Below are 24,559 nucleotides of genomic sequence, written 5' to 3'. Positions count from 1 at the left end.
TTTTGCCCCGCACGAGCATTTACTATGAATATATAACGCATTTCGGCCATTGCCTGCATATAAAATAAAAGTAAACTGTATCGTAGCTAGAACTGCCAATGATCATTCAATTTGAATAGGGTGATAAAGAGCGCATATTTCTATTAAATAATAATAACAAAAAAAAGGGAGGGATAGTGCGACCATTATAATCAACCAAAGCTTAAAAACTGGTGTTCGGAGCTTTGCTGAAAATGTTGCTCTGTTGGACACGATTGAATTCTGTTTTGGAAGCACAGAGCAAAGGTCGTCAATATCTGGGCAAAGTATCACCGCCAAGGAAATTTCCGCTGCCATTGTATTTTTTTACACAGAATATGTTGGTTGAACCTGTTTGAAAATTTCACTGAATTTTACCGTAGAGAAAAAGCATAAAGAAAATTGAGTGAAATTTTCGAACAGCTTCGTTGATAAATTTCTCTGTAAAAAAATAAAATGGCGATGGAAATATTGAAACGTCGTATGGCGCTTGTGATAGGTACTTTGGCCGGAAGGTGACGAATGTGCGCATAGTAAAAACGAACTTGGATGAACTTAGCCTGGTTGGACGTCTGTGGTTGGTGGACGAACTGGTTTTTTATTAAAAATATGTTTACACCGTACATTAAGTCTCTTGACAAAAAGGGCGATAAATTTTTGAAATGTCAAAGGAAACCAGAGTGGAATAAAAGTCAGGGGCAAGGCAGGAAAATCCGTGTACAAGCGAAAGTGCTGCCTCAAACAATATTGCATAATAGACTAATAATAGACTAATAATAGATTAATAATAGACCATCAATTTAAACATATTATTAATAAAAACGTCGAGTGAATTGTATTTTTCTTTTCTTTCAGGACAGGGACTCGAGCCATCAGTTATTTTGAGTAAAAGTCTTTTCCAGGTATACTGCGTGAAAAGTGAATGCTTGCATTCTGTTTTGCATTAATTGATTTTTAAGTTTAACATACATTAATTTTATTTAAAATGCGTGCTTATAGAAATCATAAGAACGTCACTTAACGACTTCATCCTCGATACCCTTTAAAAAACCTCCCTTGTTCATCCTTTTCCGTATTTTTGTGGAGTATTTTTGAGATTTTGCTGCAGAAGTGCATTGACGGTGATGACATCCCGAAAGAATGGAAAGAGGCCTGGATAACAGCGTCGCATAAAAAAGGAAGGAAGGATGACTGTGGGAACTACAGAGGGTTAGCGGTGACAGGAACGATAAGTAAAATTTATGGAAAAGTGTTGAAAGCGAAGATCGAAGAGGAGTGGACCCCGTTCGAGGCGGAGGAGCAAGCAGGTTTTAGGGCTGGTCGGTCTACCGCTGATCATCTGTTCTGTGTTACCCAGTTAACCGAAAAGAAGAGAATTGTTGGCCAGGAGCTTCATTTAGTGTTTTTGGATATTGAAAAGGCTTATGATAGTATTCCTCTTGTGAAGCTCTGGGAAGTCCTAGAAGAAACTGGTTTTAGTAAAGGACTTATTGGGGCAGTCAAGCAGTTTTATCGGGGGGCTTTTGCTAGAATTAAGTGCCAAGGAAGGCTTTCAGACGGTTTTTTGTCACCAAGGGGCTTAAGCAGGGATGTTGTCTGTCACCGACGCTGTTTAAGATATATCTAGAACACGTTCTGAAGGAATGGAAAAGAAAGTGTGCCGGCATGGGCGTCCCTCTAAATGACCAAGAAACACTGTTCACGCTATGCTTTGCTGACGACCAGGTAGTCATAAGTCAAGATCACGATGACGCGGAGTATATGACCCGGAAGTTGGTGGAGGAGTACCGCAAATGGGGCCTCGAGGTTAGTGTCCGTCACAAAAAGATGTCAGTCGGAGGTGCTCAGCAAAGCATAGTCCTGGAGGATGGTCAACATATAGAAAGTTGCGAACAATACAAGTACCTGGGGGTGAACCTGACTTCGGATGGGAAGCTGGATCAGGCCATTCGGGACCGTAATCTTCTAGGAAGGAAAGCCATCGCCATGCTTAATGGGATCCTTTGGGACCAAAGGATTTCCAAAGACAACAAGAAGAGGATTTATAACTCGGTTGTCAAGCCCATTATCACCTATGGCAGTGAAGTGTGGCAGTTGAAGAAGCGGTCCCAAGAAATGCTCAAGGCAACCGAGATGGATTTCTGGCGAAGATCGGCTGGAATCTCGAGGAGAGACCGTGTTAGGAATGAACGTGTCCGAGAGATAATGGGCGTTGAGGGGACGATTGTGCACGATATCATGACCAAGCAATTGGTATGGTATGGGCATGTGCAGAGAATGGCTGATACCAGGTTGCCGAAGAAGGTGTTGGAGTGGGTCCCCCCAGGTAGGCGACGGAGAGGGCGTCCAGCCAAACGGTGGGTAGAGGGCATCCATGAAGAGATGGAGAGATGCCAGCTTCCGGAGGATCTCTACCATGACAGATTCCTGTGGAGAATAAGCGTCGCAGAGCGCCCTAGCGCGCCGTAAAAGCGGCTCATACATACATACATTTTTGAGATTTTTCGTGCAAGTACACTGACGAGGTAGTTTTGAAACTGTGCTCTACGGTCTGAATAGCCTGGCACGAAAGAAAATTACCGTGTGATGGAAAATTGCAGATAGTAATCTTTGAATCCCCGACACACATCGTGTTCTTGGTGTGCAATGTAGTGACCGCACATTCACATATTTAAACCCTTATTCAAACTCCAGGAAACGTTAAATTGGTTTAAAACCTCTCTGATCCGAATCCCATCACGACTGCATCGCTGAAAGAAAGAATAATTGAATTTTCAACGGACACACACACATAGATTTTCTTACAAAAGAACAGGTTTGTCATCGTTATTCGCAACAAAAATTATTCTTTTCGTCATCAGCGTTGTTTTTTTTTTTTTTTTTTGCGTTATACATCAGCAGGTGTTGCTTACGGCTGGGATTGTCGGATTTGGCCCCCTCCTAAATTCCTGCAATTGCAGCGTTTTTTGACGATAGAGGTTTACAATTAACAACAATTATTGGTTTTACTATTAATTGGTGTATCTCTCTAGTGAGATGCACTGCCGCCAATATGAAAGCCAAAAATAGCCATAATTCACGAATTCTTAGAGTTTCATGTTATTTGACGAAAGCGCGAGGATGTAGTCGACCTCATTTTACCTCAAATTTTCCCGACAATTTTGTCTGCAATTTTATAAAAAATATATGCAAATTTCAAGGGCAAAATGTGCAAAAAATACAGGTTTTAACAAGGGAAATGTGGCAACTTTCGAATGTTCACCCGGCGTTCTTCCCTAGCACGGCAGGAGAGTTGGTGGCTAACAAATTACAAGTAGCCATTTCCTTCCGATACATCGAGGTCCAGCCAAGACTTTTTCTTCCCTATGGACATCCCTTTTTCAGACGGAATATTCCGAGCATATTTTTGTACTCTTGCCCAGAGGCCGGTTTTTAGGTCGGTAGAACACATAGTATTTGTTTAAGTCCGAGACGCTCCTGAATTACATGTTGCGCAATAGCTTAATACCCTGTGGTTGCTATATAAATAAAAGATAAAGAAAAAAAAAACATGTTGCATGTGCGTGCTCGAGTTGTTGAGCCTCAAGCTCCGTAACAAAAGACGTAGGAGCGTCGGACAGTAACAATGAGTAAACAGTGGAATGAATGGGAGGTTCAATGTTCATGTCGGGAGGGGTTTGTGAGGAGTGAAAGGAAGCTTGCAGATATTATAATCGGACACGGACACAACGTGAAAGCTCACAGGGAAGCCGCACAAATTCCCTCTCCGATTGATTTTCCTCTGCTTCTCTGCTTTCCTTCCTCCGTCTCCGCCAAATCCACCATTTATCCGTTTCTTTCACTGCTTTCACATTGCGATCCTTTTGCCACCCTCTTCTCTCTCTTCTTTTTGATGGACCAGTTTGAATTTCACTCAATAATTTCGGTACACTACACTGAAAAAAAAGATTGGTAGAATTTACCATTCCCTCACGCTGTATCTCACACAGCGTCAATTCAGAGTCGATTCTGCCAGAAGAAAGGTAAAAGTTATTTTATACTGGTAAAGGTATAACCATTCCTCTGACAGAATCGACTTGAAGATTGGTAGAATTTATCATTCCCTCACGCTGTGTGAAATACAGCGAGAGGGTAAATTCTACCAATCTTTTTTTGAGTGTACTGTGTCAATGAAGAACTTCAGAGATTAAGATGATTCGTTCAAGGTTTCTGACGTGGTTGAACTGACATGCGATATATCGCATCGAGAATGTCAAAAATCTCTAAAGATTCTGAATTTTTAACCCAAAAAAAGGACGGTTTCCCCCACGCATGAGCATAAAAAGTCATTCTGAACCAAAATATTGGCAGAAGCTATAGGAATAAAATCAGAATTATTTTTAGAAAAAACCTCACATTCGATACAGTGTCGAGTGCGAGAATTTTTGCGAGTTATGTAAATTTGCCATCTTTACTTTAATGACTTTTATGAAAATCGGGTAATCTTCAGTTCAAGAGTCGGTGTATTCCATGTTCCTTGATTCAAATATCAATCGCTGTTATTCTAGAAAAATAAAATATAAAAACAGAAATTTTATAACACCGCAACCGAAACACGCGTGAACCATTTAATCCAACAACTTAAGCATGATGCCCGTTGCATCAGCGGTGGTATGGATATGGGGAGGTATCAAGATAACGTGCCGTGCGATGGTGGATAACGACATCCACCATAAACTTTGAATGACAATCTCTTCGATTTTCTTCGAATGCCTTCAGTCTGACCCCATTATTTTGTAACCTTTAAGGAGTTCAACTGTCTCCGTGCCAAGAACAGAGAATATCAATAACATATAAAACATGAAAGGAGAACTAAAGTAGACGTAATAAATTCTGCTAAAAGGTGTCACCACAGCACCCAAGGATGTTAGCACCCTCGTCTCGAGTTAAATTGCGAGTCGAATTTGATTCACCTTCACACTAATGCATACAAATAAGTCGCCTTTAAGATGAGATAGGATGATTTTGTCCGAGTTGAGGCAAAAACTAAAAGGTGACTTAAAGAAAAATTGGAGGATCTGATCAAAATTTATCTCGCTAATTGTACCGTAAAACAAATCGTGGCATGAAAGGGATGAGATATTCATTAGTATACACACACATCTTGAATGCATATATTTACTATGAAATTTTTTGTTGAAAGTAAGCTCAACAAATTAAAGACACGTTAGTAACTCCTGAAAAAAATACCAATTATGGCTGATTGGAACTTTCAAGAAGCTAAAATCCACCTTTGTATTAAAATGTTGAACTTGATGATCAGTTTTCTTTGGACGACGACGTTTCAGGAGAGACGTTTTTGGGCGTTATTATTTAACTTTCCCTCCAAATGTAAGCGACACTTAATTGGCATCATAGAGAGGAGCATTGCGAGCGCGGGTTCATGCATCGCGCCTTCAATTGTGCAGATGCAACAAGGACATCCGTCAAGGACGAATAGTTGTATCTCTGCGCCGTCATCAACGCACGTAAAATCGTCTCTAATTTCTAAATAAGTTCAGGTTAAGTTTGCTCAGAATATGCTGTGATATATCGAAGTAAAAAACCCTTTTGGGAGGGGGGGGGGGGGGTTAGAGGTCTCTCAAGCGCCCTAAAGTGCGCCAGTCTAAAAATGTTTATTTTGGCGAGAGTTGTGTCGTGTCAGGGAATTTTTTGTGACGAACACCCCAGAATTCCCAAGACGCGGGTCGAAGTAACCCGAGTATCTCTTCTGGGAAAGTTACATATGGCGCATGAGGAAGGGGGAGGGGTGAGAAAGCGCCAGTATGTCACCAAAAATGAGAACATTTAAAAAAAAAAAAAAAACCATTTCTTACCTCCAAAAACATAGAAATAATAGATGATACTTCAAAACTATCAAATTTAACGTATTTAAAAATGGGTAAATTTGACCCGACTTTCAGATATCTAGCCAGGGGGCTGATTGTTGAAATTGATAGACAAAGAAGACATGGGTAGTATCATATCCATCCATACATCATATCCATTGAAAAAGTGGCTCCTATGAACAATTGGAGAAAATGATGGACTATAATTATACAGTCGCCGTCAGCAAGTCTGTTAAGGTACGGCAATTAAGACGCGGAATGCCGCCGCGGAATCGTACGCGGCGGACACAAGGGAAATCTGTTACACGCGTTTCAATGGGAGCGGCAACTAAGGAGCGGAGCGACACCGCGGAGTCCGCGGCGTCACGGCGCGGCGATCTGTCGAGAACAGATCGGAGCGGAATCCCTCGGAGATTCCGCCTCGTCCGTCGAGGTTTTCGATGATTTTTCATGGCTACTTGCTGAAACGTGGCTCGCGGTGGCAACACCAATGGAAAATTGCGGGCCATCGTGAATTATTGGATTCATGAAATAAAAATATGTTTGTGGCACGACATCAACGAATGGCATTCCTACCTCGTGCCAGGTGCAAATAATACAACACAAGTAGTTAAAAGAAACATGACACCTTTTTTCCAGGAGATAAATCTGTAAAAACAAAACGAACTAACTATTCTAGAGCTTTTCGGCACCCTGAACAATTTATTTAGACGTTGCAATATCTATAGGTAGAGAAACCTAATCGACCAATTTGTTTTGAACATCATGCCTGAACGTAAAAAAAATGCGTGTCTTTGCTTGCAATGTTGCAACTCTCTGCTCACGTTTCGTTCGTTAATTTGAAACTGTTGATAGGAGGCTATCTTGGACTTTTTGTAAACATTTTTTTGCTCATTCAATAATATTTTTAGAAATTTTACAAACGGATATATTGGTTGGTATTCTCGTAAAAAATATTGGAGATTTTGAAACGTGGTGAGTGTTCATTGTACTTTGTAGCAAGGCAAAACACACACTCGCGAGTTATCATCGGATACTGATTTATGACGAGACTGTCGACGGACACGACGGAATTTTGGAGGCGATTCCGCTGCTTAGTTGCCGGGCACGGCGGAGCGGAAACTTACTCGACGCCTCGCTCGCTCGGGTCGTCCGCCGCGTACGATTCCGCGGCGGCATTCCGCGTCTTAATTGCCGTACCTTTACCTACCTCCTTTGTCCATTGCAACCATCCGCTTTCACCAACAGCATCCCTTTTGCCTTTTTTGTCTGTAGGTCTGTCTATTAATTTCAACGGTCAGCCCGCTGTGTTGAATGATGCACTTGCCCAGTTCTTTGACAGTGTTGTTTTTATCGACTGCTCTATGCTTGTATCTCAAATTTACCCGAATATATTAATTAGTTCAAAAAATTTGAAAAAAGTGAGTGAATAGAATATGCCTTTTTTGCGAGTTTTTTAAGTAATGAAACTTAACTGTCAAATTAAACTTAAAGGCTTGCTTGAGTGCGGAGAATAATAAAAGAAACGAGTATCTCTAAGAATTTGTTCGTCCCAGCGCAAGTTCTATCGAGCGAGAATTGCGAGGAGCATATTTATATTTTCTCCTAAGATTCTGATCCCGGGAAAGTCTTCCGAGCCATTAGAAAGATTAAAATTCGCGAAATATCAAGCTGTTCTTTTGCTCGAACAGGGAGAAGACACGGGAAGAATAAGCTTGAGCATTTCAGCTCAAATTTAGGATTTCTAAAATGCTGCAACTTTGAAGCGAAGGGATAAATCCGAGATTTAGATGAATGGGGACGTAGACTTTTCATACAGAAAATTGGGGTAGTTGAGGGGGAAAATGAGTCAGGTACATTTGGCGAGGGATGTACCGAAAAGGAAATTATTTAATCATTTCAAAGCAGAGAGTTTCGAGGTTAGGTCACAAAGGGTCGGCAATTAGCGAAAGCAGCGGGAGAGGATTTCAAATATTTATTTTTCATTTAAGTTCATTATCTTTATTCTGGCGCGCATGTTAATTTTAGCAATCTGTCGTACAGCAAATTTCAATATACCGCACGTTTACAAGCCATTTAATTTAGAGGTAACTCATCCTGGGTGTATGAACATGCATGGGAATCCATTTCCATAGAAAATCCGCGGTTGTACGCTTTGATATAAATAACATACATGTACATAAGTGGCTTTTACAGCGCGCCCGGGCGCTTTGCGACATCTAATCGCCATCCTTCTCTATCAAAAAAAAAGATCGTCAGGTAAATTACATCGTTTAATTTCATTATGAATGTCACTTATTCACAATTTTGGACGTTAATTGGACGTATGCAGAGGCGATTCTTGAAACTTGGCAAAACTGTATTTTCTCCATTTTAATGTATGTGAAACAATCTAGGGGCAGAATTTTAAGGGTTAAAATTTGGCGTAAAGGGTGTCATTCTTCTCAAAAAGTACAACTTTCTGACAAGCCCCTCACGGCTGAAAAGAACGTCAGTTTTTGCGCAATTAAAGCTTTTTCATTTGTCTTGTTTTAATAGAATGAATTTTGAGTTTTAGCTGAATCGGTGATTTCGTCTAAATTAGATCGATTAAGTCTTGAAGGAAACTCGATTTTGAAGGGGAAAAGGAAAAAAAAAAAAAAAAAAAAAAAAAAAAAAAAAAACCGAAATGGCTCTCCTCGGTAACACGACAGAATTGATGATACGCTTCCCTTTCCTTTCTTCTTGTTCCTCCTGTTTTTACATTTTTTTTCATTTCCCTTGTCGTGCTCAAATGAAGCAACTTTTATTTCGCTCTCACAACCGTATTTATCACCGAATTTTTATACTGGGTGATATAGGATGGAGCTATTTGCATGGCAGTCTCTTCCAACTGCGATAGAACAGTGATGAATGACTTTTGTGAACATGATTTTCTCCTATCTTGCACAGTTCACATGGAGCTTGATGTGTAACCCAAACCGCTAGTTTGTCCTTTTTCTGTTCTACCTTGCCACTGTAAAACGCCGTACATACATTCGATTGTTGCCAAATTTTCTCCAATTTTTTTATGAGTTTAGGTTAAGGGAGTTTCACCAAAAATATTTTTGACACACATGGGTATTTTATTGTGATTAAAATTCTGCGAAAAATTCGAGGTATTGCACACTGGAAAAAAACTCCGACCGTGGGAGCCACAATTACGGGCTATATAGACATACCGTACGTTCCGGGCTCAAAGGCCGAAAATTCCAGCTGCTGGAGCCGTAGCTTCGATTGCTCCGGGTTCAGAGGCCGAAGCTACGGCTCCAGCAGCCGGAATTTTCGGCCTTCGAGCCCGAAACGGATGATATGTCTATATAGCCCGTAATTGCGGCTCCCACGGCCGGAGTTTTTTTTCAGTGCATGTATTAATTTTCAAGAATATTGATAGCAAAAAGGCAATGACTATGTTTATGCTGTGCTCATCCTCATCACAGCAGCGTTGAACTTTGCTCTTTGAAACCTTGATGCCAAATTTCAAAGATGGCAATGATACTTTTTTCCTCTCTTAAACCCAGTTAGTCTTGATCCGTGAAGTTGAAACAAAAATCAGCGGAAACGAAAAAAATCTTGAGGTAGGAGGATTCTTCCGTCTGGAGGGATACATGGGAAAACCTTCTAATAATCAACACCATGAGAATAACTACGAAGGCCTACAAATATCCTGAAATTCAACCGAGGTATTACATAACTTCCACTCGAATATTAACGACTGTGGCGCCACCCGTGTATTAGTGAGCAACTGCCCCCAAAAGGTAATATTTGATAGGTTTTGTTCCCTTTTTAATTGGATCCATGAGCACGGAGAAACCACTCCGCCAAGGACAAAGTTTTTCATAATTATGCGTCAAGGTTATGATCAACAATGGAGACAAGCCCAGTTGGTTGTGCTTTGCATCGATAAGGCACACAGAGTCCGTCATAAAAAAATGAAATAAAAAAAAAGATCTAAAGATAAGAACGACGGAGGATTCCAATGGTACTTGCATTCATAGTAGTCAAGCTTTTGCATGCGGCTGGGGGTTTGCAATCTGAACATGCACACTTGTATGCATACACTTTAACCAATAACTCGCTAGTCCCCATAACGTCGGCCGTGCTGTATTTTACCTCCATTTACAAGTTCAAAGAAATGATGGTTTCAGAGATGGAGCATTTTTTGCCCTTAATTTGGCAAAAATATTGTGATTCATAAAAAACTTAAATTTATCAAAAATAGTAGAAAAATGACCCTCGAGGGGGGGGGGGGGGGGGCTCTCTGACACCTCGCTCCCTCGTTTCACCAATGCTCTAATATCTCGCTCTCTAATCATCGACACAGTGCTGCACTGAAAAAAATATGCCGGTAGATTTTACCATCTCTGACACAGTGATACGAATATGGTAATAAACACCAGACTCTATGGTGGCATTTACCATACTATGGTAAGAATCACCAGAGTTCTGGCGAATACTACTATAATTCTGGTTATTTCCACTAAATAGTATCACTGTGTAAAAAATCAAGTAGACTCATAGTAAATGTCACCATACTTTTTTTTCAGTGTGCCTTGCTAAGAAAAAACGCATTATGAACCCTCAGGCGTTGCCAAATTTCCTTTGGTAGATCACGAACTTTTGGGGGAAATTTGTAAATATTTTTCCTCCGATTTCTCAGATAATTTTGTTCGCAATTCCAACTAAATTGCCTGAAAATTTCAAGGAAAAATATTCATAGCTGTCCTCAAAAATAAACATTTTATCAGAGGAAATTTGGCAACTCTCGAATGTTCATACGGCGTTTTCCCTTCATACGGCAGAGGGGCAACCTAGCTATCGAATCGAAAGCACCGAGAGAAGTTAACTCGCATGAACGTTAACTCTACCCTTATACCCTACCCCTCCCATCCACAGTATCTCACCCGCCCTCTGCTGGAAGCGTATCGGTACATTCTGTACTCTATCTCGGTCTCGACAAATTATATCCTCATCGTTCAATGTCGCCTCTGCACAGCGCGATTTATAGTGGCTTTGATTGAGGTTAATCGGCCGTTCCTACTCTCGGTGCTAAATTCACAGCTACCGCGGGCTCACTGATTCTCGCTCTCGACATGGACGCGTTGCAGGCGAATGCTCAAATAAGGCATTTCATCTAATGCCTAGGCTGCAAGTAGTCAAATATTCCTACTAGACAAATATTCCTACTATCTTTCCTTGTAAGAGAGAAATCTCTGTAAAAATGTGTGGTAAAGAAAAGTTTGTAAACGGAAATTAGCTAACTGAAGAATCCGGTTAATAGTTCCTGAACGAACATTTATGTAGAAATTTACAGCATGTCATAAGACTCAGATTTTTTAAAATTTTAACATTTAAATTTATGGAGATCATTTGAAGACGGAAAAACAAAAAGAGTTCTCAGATTTATTGAATCGTTTTCTCTAAAATATTGAAAGCCCGTGAGTTTATCCTCATTAATTGGACTGCATTTTGCAATTTGGAACTATAAATTTTGGCCCAGTTTAAAAACGGCGTGTGTGCCATTAGTTTCCCTATGCACATAAGTGTTTTTCCAGATGAGCAGAATTTATACTTCCAAATTGCAAAATGCAGTCCAATTTACAGAAATTTTTACACCGTCCAAATTTGACTATCCGCCTGGGCACTTAATTAAATGCCTAATATGACTAATTACCCGCGACAGATTCGTCTTCAGTTGACGATCTGGTTGTAGCTCAAGGGGAATTTTAAGCCGTGGTTCCAAACAAATCCTCCACGTCCCACTGCCTAAAATCTGGCTTCGAAATCCGTGATCATTTAAAAATAACAGCAATATATTGAATTCTAAGACTCATAAGCCCTTGCAGCAAATGTCCGAAATTTTTAAAACCAAGCCCGAGCTATGTGAGTTGTTTGCGTGGTAATAATAAAGGCTAAAAATTGATCACAGATTCTCTTATGGGATGTCTGTAAGTGCGAGAGAGATAGTTGACGGTGATCGTCAAAATCGTCCATTTATAGGTCTGCTTATGATCTACTGGAAACTGCAATTCATCCCGGATTTTTTTAAATTTATTGGAGCAAAGACATGCTTGATAAAGTTAAAAAATCTCCAATTCCGTTCAGTGGCGTGGCGTGAATTGCGATGTATCGATTGGTATGCCATTTAAACCTTCGGTAAAGAATCGACTATTAAGGTGTTCGCAGCGAACACCCTGTTTATCGATTCTTTTCCATAAGTTTAAATGGCACAACAATCGATATACCTATCGCAAAGCACGCCACGCCACTGATTCCGTCCTAGACAACCTGCTGCAGTAGGGTGCGTCAAAAAAAATGAAAGTCTGAAATGTTCCGCTCCCCAGGCGGAAATCGATGACGTTTGGTAAAAAAACATGTTTGCCAAAATTTGGGCCATTTTCAACCATTTTAAATGGTGCCAAAGGTCAATTTTGTGATGAAATTATGATATTTAGGTTTAGACCTCGATTTCGTACAAAAAACTCGATTTCACGCTGAAATCGTGCGTTTACGAGAAAAATGCCAAAGAACTCGACTTGTAGAGGATGAAATTTTACACTAGGAGGACGTCTTTGTAACCGATAAAAATCAAATTGAACTAGAAAAAACTCAACTCGGTATTTATTTTTTTGGTCCTCAGAATTTCCGAGGTCTTACAAAGTAGAGGTTTAAAAGACTCATTTTTCACGACAATAAGTCGAAAGAGGGTATAAATGAACTGTAGGCAAGTGTTGAGGATGCAAATGTCATCAGAACTTCCTCAGTCTCAAAAAAGTTCCAACTATTTTCCAAAATCCTCCAAAAAGTGTACGGCTCGAGAAGCAGGATCGTGCTTTAATAGTAAGGGGAAAGTGCGGTTTAACCGGGAAAAATTGCGTAACAAACTTTCCCTATGTAATCGTCATCAGTAGGTCCCCCTGAACAACTTCCTGAAAGTTAAAAATGGCCCGACCCCGGAACACCCCTCAAAAAAGTTAAAATTGAAAATGGCGGCCGTAATAAGAGGGTCCGGGAAATTGGTATTTTAAAATGCTCATTCTGTCTCATCATGTGAGGTATCATTTCCTATGTAATTTTGTTGTCGTAGATTTCATAAATGAATTCCGCAAGGCCCCTTCTGAGCTTACGTTTCTCTCGGTAGTCGTATGTCTCCTTTAATTTCCTTTATTAAATACATTTATAACATAAAATTTAAGTTTCTTGGCCATAAATACACGAAAATAAAGACACTTCACTTTCCTTGTTCCTTTGGTGAATATTTAAAAAATGCAACCTCCTGCCTTTCACATTTGGCCGCCATCTTTGATTTGGAGCGCCCCCTTTGGCCGGAGGGCCTTGTGGAATTCATTATGAAATCTACGACAACAAAATTACATAGGAAATGATACCTCACATGATGAGACAGAATGAGCATTTTAAAATACCAATTTCCCGGACCCTCTTATTACGGCCGCCATTTTCAATTTTAACTTTTTTGAGGGGTGTTCCGGGGTCGGGCCATTTTTAACTTTCAGGAAGTTGTTCAGGGGGACCTACTGATGACGATTACATAGGGAAAGTTTGTTACGCAATTTTTCCCGGTTAAACCGCACTTTCCCCTTACTATTAAAGCACGATCCTGCTTCTCGAGCCGTACACTTTTTGGAGGATTTTGGAAAATAGTTGGAACTTTTTTTGAGACTGAGGAAGTTCTGATGACATTTGCATCCTCAACACTTGCCTACAGTTCATTTATACCCTCTTTCGACTTATTGTCGTGAAAAATGAGTCTTTTAAACCTCTACTTTGTAAGACCTCGGAAATTCTGAGGACCAAAAAAATAAATACCGAGTTGAGTTTTTCTAGTTCAATTTGATTTTTATCGGTTACAAAGACGTCCTCCTAGTGTAAAATTTCATCCTCTACAAGTCGAGTTCTTTGGCATTTTTCTCGTAAACGCACGATTTCAGCGTGAAATCGAGTTTTTTGTACGAAATCGAGGTCTAAACCTAAATATCATAATTTCATCACAAAATTGACCTTTGGCACCATTTAAAATGGTTGAAAATGGCCCAAATTTTGGCAAACATGTTTTTTTACCAAACGTCATCGATTTCCGCCTGGGGAGCGGAACATTTCAGACTTTCATTTTTTTTGACGCACCCTACTGCTGCAGTACTGCTTCCTAGTGGTTCCGGCGCGTCGCAGTACACGGACTTTATGTCCACTTTTTTTACGTCCACAGACTTTTCGTCCACAATTTTTACGTCCACAGTTCTAAAGCCCACACTATTGTTAAGTCCATTACTTAAACGTCCACTAAGTTAAGTCCACAAATGTAAAGTCCACTAAAATCAACTTCAAGCGTCATATTTTAGTTCGTGTGTAAAATTATATTGACAATATCGAAATGAGAAAATTAAGAGAGAATGAGGTGTTGTTATCGTAACTCATATTTTAAATGAAATGTTAATTTCTTCTTATGATTCATCTTTTCAAATTGTCTTTGGTAAATACTTGGTTTCATTTCTATCCTTGAAATTTCCGATGTAAATTATGCTTTAATGTACATTCTTTTTTTTTAATGAAATTGATTACTTCATTTTAAAATCATTTACATTTTTGAAACGTGGTAAATATTTGTAAAACCTTTTCCAAGCAATGCCATCGATATGAATCTCAATGAGCCGTAGTTGTGATGAAAGAAACTATACAAAAATTAATAGAAGAGGAAAAAAACTAAGAAGCACGCAATTTTTTGTTTTTAACTTATTTGTACATCGACCTCCTTGAGTCAAATACGTCCAATTTTGAGCGTTTGGTTGCGCTTACACCACGCTGCAGCACAGTAAAAGCCCAAAACATAAAAGAATAAATTTGAATGCTTTGGAAATCATTAAATTTGATACGGAACCACTATTATATTTACCAAAAACACATTATATTTTCCAGTAGTACATATTTCTTTTTCATCAATTTAAATAAGAATAATTCATACAGAGTTTTCAAACATTTCAAAATTATGAGTTGAAAAACGCTGTCTCCGCGAGTTTAAATATTAGAGCCTAACACAGAGCGGAGCGGCGTGTTAGCAGCGCAGAGCGCGCACTGGCGCCTATGCGCGTGTCACGCTGGTTGTCTGCCGCGCCGCAACGCTTTAAGCAACTATTTCACGTCAGAGGCGTTGCACAGTATCCTACAAGATTGAAGGCGCACGAAATAACTAGTTAAAGAGGACTTTCAATTTTGACTGCATCTGTTACTGAAAAATGTTTAATTTGGCATTGGAGCGTTTCCTGGGCTCCCACTTTGGTTTTTATTTTATCATATCCGTACAGTTTACACATGAACATATGTTTTTATCTGCTCTTAGAGTCTGTTCTCTTTCATGACTCGAATCATGAATGAAATGTTTTTAAGAATGAAGGTAGTAGTAGTATGCATTTATTTTTGAGGTGATTCCTGTCATTTAAATGAGAAGAAGAAAATGTGGACATAACATGTCCACAATTTGGACAATTTTGGACATATTCATGGTTGGACATTAAATCATGTGGACTTAATAAAGACTGGACTTAACGCTTAGTGGACATAAATAGCGGTGGACATATATTTAATGGACGAAAGGTAGGTGGACATAAAGTCCTGGAAGCCGCGTTGCACCAAAACTCAAATTAAGAGGTGGATCAGTTTTAGCCATGTCGGCTTCTCTTTTTACCCATCCTGATGTATTCTGAAGAAATAGAGACAAGGCGGCACTACCTAGTACCCGTTTGTTCCGTAGCAGATCAGCAAAAAAACACAGGAAATGTGTCATTCAATATAATTTTTCTAGTTTCACTAAGCTCCTCCAAATTTTTCTTATGCAGTTTTTTTGTATAAAGCAAAATGTTCTACAGATCTAGGTGTTTCCTTGGAAATTTTAAAATTACCTAGTGCGACACACAGGAACAAAAAAAAACCGTGATAAATCGCACCAATTAGAATCAACAAACCCGGTAACAACAGCAATCAAACAAAAAATTGGGGCGGAATCAGTGACTCGCATGGTAAAATTTGTCTAAAACCCCTATGATTCACTCAGAGATCGATGGCGTGGTGAACCCCTTTTCCGAGTTGCGATGCTTCTAAGAAGTGCCTTTCAAATTGATTGGATTTGCAAACATGAAACAGAAGGTGCGGGAAGGATCTCATTTTTAAATTGCTTGTTACTCAAACTTGTCACTTTGAAGGGTTATAAGAGTTGTGTTGGGTTCCTCATCTTTATTCTGGAAAGTTGTCTGTAGCGTTGTCTCAGCGGGTGCAGATGCGGGATCTCCGCCGCCGCGCGCAGGCAAATTAAGGAAGCTGGATATAGCCATGTTCGATGCCAGTTCAGGCGCCTTGGGATCTACTCGGGTAATATCTCCGAGTTTCAGGGATCTCTCCTCGCATTTTTCCCCACCTATGATGCCAGTTCTGCCGTCCTACCAAAAAGAGCAGAAAGTTAACAAATAGTTGAAAATTGACCATTTTTAATAGGCATAGCACCTCCGTCTGAGAGAACACTGAAAAAAAATCTCGGTGTATCTACTAAGAAAAGGGTAAAGTTACCAAGAATTCAGGGTTCTATTTGATCCCAGTTTTTTCTTGGTAAAATTATCATTTATGGAATTGGTAATTTTACCAAGAAATCTCGGTAAATTTTTTGAACTTTCTCGGTAATTTTACTGGACTTTGGTAAAAACACCAATTTTTTTTATCGACTGTGGTAGAATTACCGAAATAAAATGGCAAAGTAACCGGGAATTGATTGCCAATAAAAGTGGTATTCTTACCTGAAAAAAACAGTAAAAATACCGGTTTTCAGGTAACTTACCAGTCTGTCTTCTTGGACAGTCTAACGGACATATTTGAACTTTCCCGCTCGTTTATATCTGTCATGTGGTTATAAAAATTATAAAATCGGCCTCGTCTTTTCTCGGTTTGCATGACGTCGACAAGAGAGGACCTGAAACCTCGCGCATTCGACAACACTGCTGCCAATTCCCGGAAATTATTCCGGATTTCGGAACTAAATGATCGGGACTTTCCTCGGAATCTTCAAACTTCCCGGAATTTTCAGCTATTTTTGAAATTTTCCCGGAATTTTGGTGGTTTCCGTCAGTGTGACCGTTAATCTGATCGAATTCTATGATGTTTTTTGAAATTCTACGTTTTTTGCAGCAAAATCCGGGCGTATATCGGAGTTTTTCCCGGAACTTTGGAAAATAGCGGAATTCTTCTCGGAACTTCAGGAGATCTGAATTAATTCCGGAAACCCCGGAATCTTCCGTAAAATAAATGGCAGCACTGTCTGACAACGCGAGGGCGAGAAAGGAGCGTCGCAGAGCCGGAGGGGAAGTCTTCTTGACCATTTCTCTCTTGACTTAACAAGCTGCGAGAGCAAAATAAGAACGAAAAAGATGACACGGATATAATTTTTAACTTGGCGGAATCCTAGGAGGGTCGCACCGGGGCGAGGCCGGGTTCGGTGGAAATTCGGCTCGTCTTTCCACTCGCCTATTAACGAAGCTGGATACTGGATTCAGTCATGAATATTCACTGTTTGAGCCTTTGCGAAACAACATTTCCTCTCTCACGTTTCTCCCTCCTTTCAACTCCCCGTTTCTTCATATCTCTAAATACTGTTACAATTCCCTCCGTTCATCTTGACCTTTCAGTGTAAGAAACAATCTTTTAAAAACGAGGGCGCTGGACGGGTGAGGAGCGCGCTTTGCGATACATCGATTGGACGGAGCTAAACAGATAGGAACCAAGCCACATCGGGATCGAACCGAGAAAAAGAGGTTTAAAGTTTGGCTTCTGCATAAAGACTCAATGTAAACGATAAACTTCAAGTTCAATTTTTGCAAATTTGCTCCAACAAAAACTTTGAATTTTTGGCGATAGATAGTAGAGTAGTGGTTGAGTTCAAAACCACTCATAATTCAATTTTTTCCAAAATGTGGGTCAGTTATTTTCTGCTTAACTCAGTCCAATTGATCTATCATTTAAACCAAAAGAGAGGATCGATAAACAGGATGTTCGCAAAGAACACCTCAAAAATCGATTCCTTACCGCAGCTTCGATGTGCTTATTGTGTGGTGCACCCCTGGTGGATCTCAAAGTTGGCAACACGGGGTTTTTCTATTTAAATGTATGTAAAACAAACGATTCTAGGTGAGGCACGCTGCCTTTCTTGGAATCAATATTTGTCATATATTTAAGGTGATTCGAGGGACGCCACATTTTGTGTCAGAACGACATGCGATATATCGCATCGATTGGTTCCATTTTTTAAGCTATTCATCGTTTTTTCTCGAATTTTGAGATCACAATTCTGTTGTCAGGAGACTAAAGAATTCACATACCAACTTTGACCAAAAAAATCCAACGTAATAAAGGCGTGGTTCTTTTAGAGGAATAATATCGCATTCGATACTAATATCAATACTGCACTCAAATGCGACGCTGAAAAAAAGAAGTCGCTTGGATCTAGGATCTAGACTCTTGAAAAGATTGACATGAAAAAATACTCTTGATTCAATCGGATTTTTCCTTGAATTCAAAGGAAATCCGCTTAAACTAATCAAGAGGCTTGGCTCTTTGATTTAAGGAAAAATCCGATTGAATCAAGAGTATTTTTTCTTGTCAATCTTTTTACGAGTCTAGACGCTAGATCCAAGCGCCTTTTTTTTCCTGTGGATATTTTCTCTCTAAAAAAAAAAACCACGCCTTTATACCGTTGAATTTGTTTGTCAAAATCGGTAAGTGAAATTATAAAGTTTCCTGGCAACAGAATTGCGATCTCAAAATTCGAGAAAAACGACGAGTAGCTGGAAAAATGGAACCCATCGATGCGATCGAATCACTCTAAATGGAGGAAAAACAATGCTGCCAACCTCCGGAAATCGACACTTTTCGACTCAAACCTCGAAATATTCAGTCCCAGTCTGAGAAAAGGAGTTAAAAAAACGACCATATCAATATATCTTAATTTACACCATAGCAGCCAGTTGATTCAAGATCAAGACTGCACGCGTTGTCACGCCAATTTAAATCTGACCTTTAGTTATACTCGTATATAATAGTTTTATCAACATTTCATTAAAATACCAAATTTTAACACCGCTTCCATTCTAATTTTTCTCTCTCCTTTGTTTCAGATGTCCTAACATGGAGCAGTTAGATAAGCTGCTCCAAGCGGCCATCTTATTTTTTGTGATTCTAAGTACAATTAATATAGAGGCTCTCTATACATATGGGGCAGCCTCTGACATGTAAGTTTTCGGTTTCATATTTATTCCATATTTTCGTTTTCGATAGAATCGAGTGATGCTTACTTTCGACTGATTAGGACCTAAGGACTGCGTTAGTTAGACTTTAATACTCTCAAGATTGACTAAAAGATTGATTAAAAAGGCTTTTCATAAAAGTCAAGAAAATTGAATTCGTATTTTTAATAATTTTCATAAAATTAAGAAAAGTAACCGCAGACTTGCTATTAAAAATAGGAGAAAAATCTCTGGAGCTAATTTTTAGTTTAGAAAGGAAACTATTTGGGTGAATTTCCTAAAATTTTACGTTTTCAGAACTATAAAATCATAAAGAATATCTTCAGTAAAAAGCTACGACACATTGCATACATTTGCTTTTATAATAATTGATGAAATTTCAGCGGAAACTTGAGACACTGCAACCAAGAAATGCCCAATCTGCACCCAGCGCTTTAATTTCAATAATTTTTATACAAGCAGCGGGCTGATTGTTGAAACTGATAGACAAAACTATGGACAGAGAAGACAAAAGGTATATGGAGGGATCCTATCGTTGGAAGTGCATGGTAGCGATGGACAAAGGAGATAGGTAAAAGACCAACTAACATCAACCAAGGAAAGACCCTATAGTTAGTCCATCATTTACCCCCTTTAGTCCATGAGAACCACCCATTTCAACCAATAAGAGCGCTCCACACTCCCTGTTTTCTTTGTCCATAGCTTTGTCTATCAATTTCAACAATCTGATTTTTACAATCAGCTGGATTTTTTCTCACCGGGTACATGCAAGCCCTACGGGTTAAAATGGTATGAGCACGTTTGCATTGCGAGGCTGAATTTCACGATGGAAGTCTGGCAACTTGGCCGGGAAATATATTCATGACTCCTGCATAATGTGGAAACTTACCCGGTCAGGATATCAACCTCTACCCTTAGTAGAGAGCGAGTCAGCTTTATGTCTGAAGCATTCAGGAAGCAGGTGTCCGCGGAACTTTCGAACGTTTACACACAGAGGTAAAGGACGCCACGAAAGATATTTCATTGGCGAATCCAGCAAATCGGCAAAAATGTTTTTCTCCATTTAAACCCATGGAAACCCTGGTGAAAATTGGCGATAGGAGCTGCGTTTCAAAATACCACAGGAGTTCTTATAGCCGACTGAAGAAGGCGATAGAAAATCATATAGATATGGCTGTAGAAAGTGGAAAAAATCATACGGCCAGGCTACACGAAGCGATAAAAAATTAAACAGCCGAGCTATAGTTCCTGTCGCCGGGCTTTACACTTTATCGCCTGGCTGTTGCTTTTTCGCCATCGGCTATAAATGGCTATAAGAAATTGTGTAGAAATTCGTGTGCTTTGTAAATCCGCAAGTTTGTACGGAATCAACATAATATTTACAAAACGCACATTATATTTTCCTTTACTACATATTTGTTAAAATGAGAATAATCCATACAGAGTGTGCAAGCATTTCAAAGTCATGAGTTGAACAACGCTGACTCTACGAGATTAAATATTAGAGCCTAACACAAAGCGGAGCGGCGGCGCACTGGCACCTACAAATGCGTGAAGTATCCCTGTTAGGTTTGAAGGCGCCACGGCGCTTGAAGCAACTATTTCACACCAGAGGTATTGCACAGTATCGTACGAAATTGACGGCGCTTCAACATATTAGGAATGGCAGGCATCCATCAAAAGCACAGAGCTTGCCTCGCAAAATAAATTAAGATACTACGGCCCAAAAAGACAGCAGTATTCCAAAAACTCACTAGGTAAGTCCTAGCATCCGTAATTAGTAACGTTCAGCAGACACTTTATCGCCTGGCTGTTGCTTAGTCGCCATCGGCTATAAAATGGTATTAGAAATTGTGTAGCCGGCTATAGAAGCTATTGGAAATCTTACAGTTGGCTATAGGTCTATAGTATTTTGGAACACAGATTCTACTGCCAATTTTTACTAGGGAATATATCAATTCTTGGAGGGGCCAGGTGCTCCAACAAGAATCGATTATTGAACATAGGTTTAAATCGAGGGAATCCGGTGTTGCCAAGTTGCTGGATTCGCCTTCGAGATTGGTATTCTTCTCATATTCACCGTTGATGTATATGAGGTTGGCGAAAATCGACAGCGCCATCTGTTTGCAAACGTCACTCGTCCTGAAGATTTATTAAATAAAAATAATTTAGCAGTAACATGTATACAACGTTAAACTTGACAATGCACGATGATCTGTCATATTTTTTAGGACTGTAAATGTAACAGCGTTCTGTGATACACAGAAATCAAGACTCTGATCCGGACTTGACCCGCGACGTTGCCGGTTCTGTTCGCGAGTATGACATTTCGCGCCCCGACGCACAATGAATCGAGTCAATGGAGGAGATCGGACAAAATTTTGAAACTTTAAATAGCTCATATCTCCGTTCATACAAAGCTTTGCGGTTTTGAAAGTGCTTCCGTTGATTTCCTCGTGAAATTTTCCCACAAAAGCCCCCCTTAAAATTTAAAATGTAACAAATTAAACATTAAAGTGTGCAGTTTTAGTTAAAAATTTCATGTCCGACTTCCCTGATTGACTCAGTCCACCGTGCGACCTAAAACAGCGCAGCGAACACCTTAATAATCGATTCTTTACCATAAGTTTAAATGGCATAACAATCGATATTTCTTAATTCACGCCACGCCACTGGTAACGCAGTCGGCTGTCTTGTTTGCGGCCAACAGGTCCATTTCATTATGTGAAAGGAATTTAAATTAATTAGAAGATATTTTTCGTCATAAGGTTACCATCTCAGATAAGTGGCATTGAATAAAACAATTTCAGTCTAAATATATTCATTCTCCTCTTTGTGTTATTAATTGTAGAATCATATCGAAACGATCTGACAAGCTGTCCGTCTGCTGTTGACATAAATTCCAACAGATGAAAGTCCAGTGAATAACAAATGTGAATTCATTTGGGATCGCGAATTGTTCATGACACGAGCGGTGAGCGAGCGAATCCCAGATGTATTTACAGTTCCGATTTCAGCTCTCCGCTTTTTATTGCCAAGAGAAAAATAAATGATACCGTTGGAAACCATTTGTAATTTTGTTGCATAAGCAAACAAAAAAATTGTACAACTATCGGCTTTCGGAAAATAATCCCTATCTTATCTCGTGTTACTCTTAAAATTAAGACAAACCTATCAAGTCAAATTTCGGATGAGCCGTAGGTGGCGCAGTGACCGGGAAATGATTCCTCTCGATATTAAATTCTAAAAAATAAAATTCAAAATGAGGCCTCTTAATCCAGTCAATCTAGCATTTTCTGGGGAAATTAACACATAAACATAGAAGCTTTCCTTGAGGAAACATGTTGGAACAGTTCACTAGTACAACATAACAAAAGTTTACCGGAATCGGCTGTCCGCACAAAATTGCCTACAAAGAACTTGGTGCATTTATTTATTTGTGACTTCCGGTTCATGAGATATCGCGGCAGTTCTCTGCGGCTGGGAACGTCGAATTTTGCTTGAAATCGCGCTTTTCCTACGCAATCTACAATTAGCTTAAAATCGACGAGTCTGAGGAAATTAATTGTTCTCACTGAAATAGAAGAGCATAAACTTTCCAATAGAACATATAGTGCCTATTATTTTACTAAGGGGTCCGCCCCTAGATCGCTATGCGGTCCGCATAATGGCAGATGCTGTATATGATGAGTCTCTGGTTTGACCGTGTCACGTCATAGCTGATATTTTGTGTATAAAAAGATGGGCAAAAGAAGGTACCCGTATTCAATTTTTAATCCTCATTCTATACTTGACTATAGAAAAAGAAACCCTCGATCCAAAGTAATCAAGTTAATTTTTAGTTTTTTGGAGGTCAAATCGGACACTTTTCTCAGGAATGCTCATTTGCGTTTTTCGCCGACTAGCGATCGCACTGCGTTTTGCGCAATGTGTGAAGTATTCCTGCACTTTTGTAGGCGCTAATATGCTTTCCACGCCGACCAGCGACCGCACTGCGTTAGGCGCAAAGCGTGAAGTATTCCTGCACTTTTGTAGGCGCTTATATGCGCCCCGCGCCGACCGGTGGCCGAACTATGTTTGGTGAGATTAGATACGATGATGCAGCATTAGATTTGAAAGAAACTGTAGAAACGTAGGAGAGATACTAAGTTTGAAGAATGGCTAGGTAAAACTGATGAAACGGTCCATTCAGAGTGCAGACAAAAATATTCGAATACAATTTATCGGAAAATAAATGAAATCAAGAAGCAAGAGCTAATGAGAGTGATTTCTCACCCGCGAAAAAGAGACTTACATCAGAGGAAAATTTTGACGTAAAGAGACGGCATCGTTTATCTTGCCAGTAAATACGCCGAATTTTTTAACTATTTCGTAATGTGCCCAAATAACGGTTGGCAAATCGCAAATTTTGGGATTGGCACGGGCAAATCGCAAGGAGCCCGAATTTTGCGGTTTGACCGTAATATATACATAAATTAAATGTCTATTAGTTTTTACTAAATTGGAAGCGGTTCGTAACATTGTAGTGATGCACGATTCTTAGCTGCCACGAGCACAACTAGATTACATTCTGCAATTAGGAACCACTATTTTTGGCCCATTTTAGTAACAACATACACGCCATTGGTTTCCCAATGCAGATATCGACGGTGAAATTAACAAACCACGTATCTCGGTTTGCGACGTCACAGACTTCCTGTCATACTTTATTTTTTAAATGAAAAACTACTTAACATCCGGTCTTGAAACTTTCTGTGATTTTTCCTCTTCGTGCGGAGAAAATTCTGTGAAAATTTCAAGGAATGATATTGATGTGGTCTACTTCAAAAAAATAAAATGCGAGCGTAGATTTTTAAACACCGCAAACGAGATACGTGGTTTGGTAGTTTCACCGTCGATATGTGCTTTAATGGGAGAGCCAGAGATAGTGATTCCTTATTGCAAAATGTAATCCAACTCAACCCCTGGAAAAGGGTCCAATAATAACTCATTAGAGGGGTGCACTAATCCTCAGGCCGAGAGAAATCAAATAGTTGCTCGCTGCAAAAAAAAAACTTGCATTTGTAACAAAGAAAAGTAATGTAGCGCAACACATCACGTCGAATCTTGAGATTGTGGCAATGAGAGGAGAGTGCTATTTTGCCGTGATAAAGAAAAACGCCGTATGTTCATTCGAGGATTGCCGAATTTCCGTGTATACAGTTTATACTTTTGAGGAAACTTATTTACATTTTCCCTCGAAATTTTCGGATATTTAAAAAAAACGCGAGCAAAATTTTCCGAAAAAAATTGAAGAAAAATATTCAAAATTTTCCCTCACTGGAAAAAAAAGTAGCTTGGATCTAGAGTCCAGACTCTTGG

The 24,559-nt window shown here is 39.6% G+C and overlaps 1 protein-coding gene across 4 annotated transcripts in view; it reads left to right on the top strand.

Moving 5' to 3' along the window:
• pHCl-1 (pH-sensitive chloride channel 1) overlaps window positions 1-24,559 on the top strand; it is a gene marked incomplete at its 3' end in the record, with an annotated part of 109,213 nt that overhangs the window by 58,481 nt on the left and 26,173 nt on the right. For 3 of the 4 annotated variants that reach the window (XM_072296088.1, XM_072296072.1, XM_072296081.1), the window contains 2 exon segments: window positions 874-920; window positions 19,070-19,183. In XM_072296088.1, coding sequence (XP_072152189.1) covers window positions 19,080-19,183 — 104 coding nt within the window. 4 annotated transcript variants of the gene reach the window in all.

Source organism: Bemisia tabaci, chromosome 1, assembly GCF_918797505.1.
Source record: "Bemisia tabaci chromosome 1, PGI_BMITA_v3".
Classification (NCBI taxonomy): Eukaryota; Metazoa; Arthropoda; class Insecta; order Hemiptera; family Aleyrodidae; genus Bemisia; species Bemisia tabaci.
This window is presented reverse-complemented; position numbering and strand designations above follow the sequence as displayed.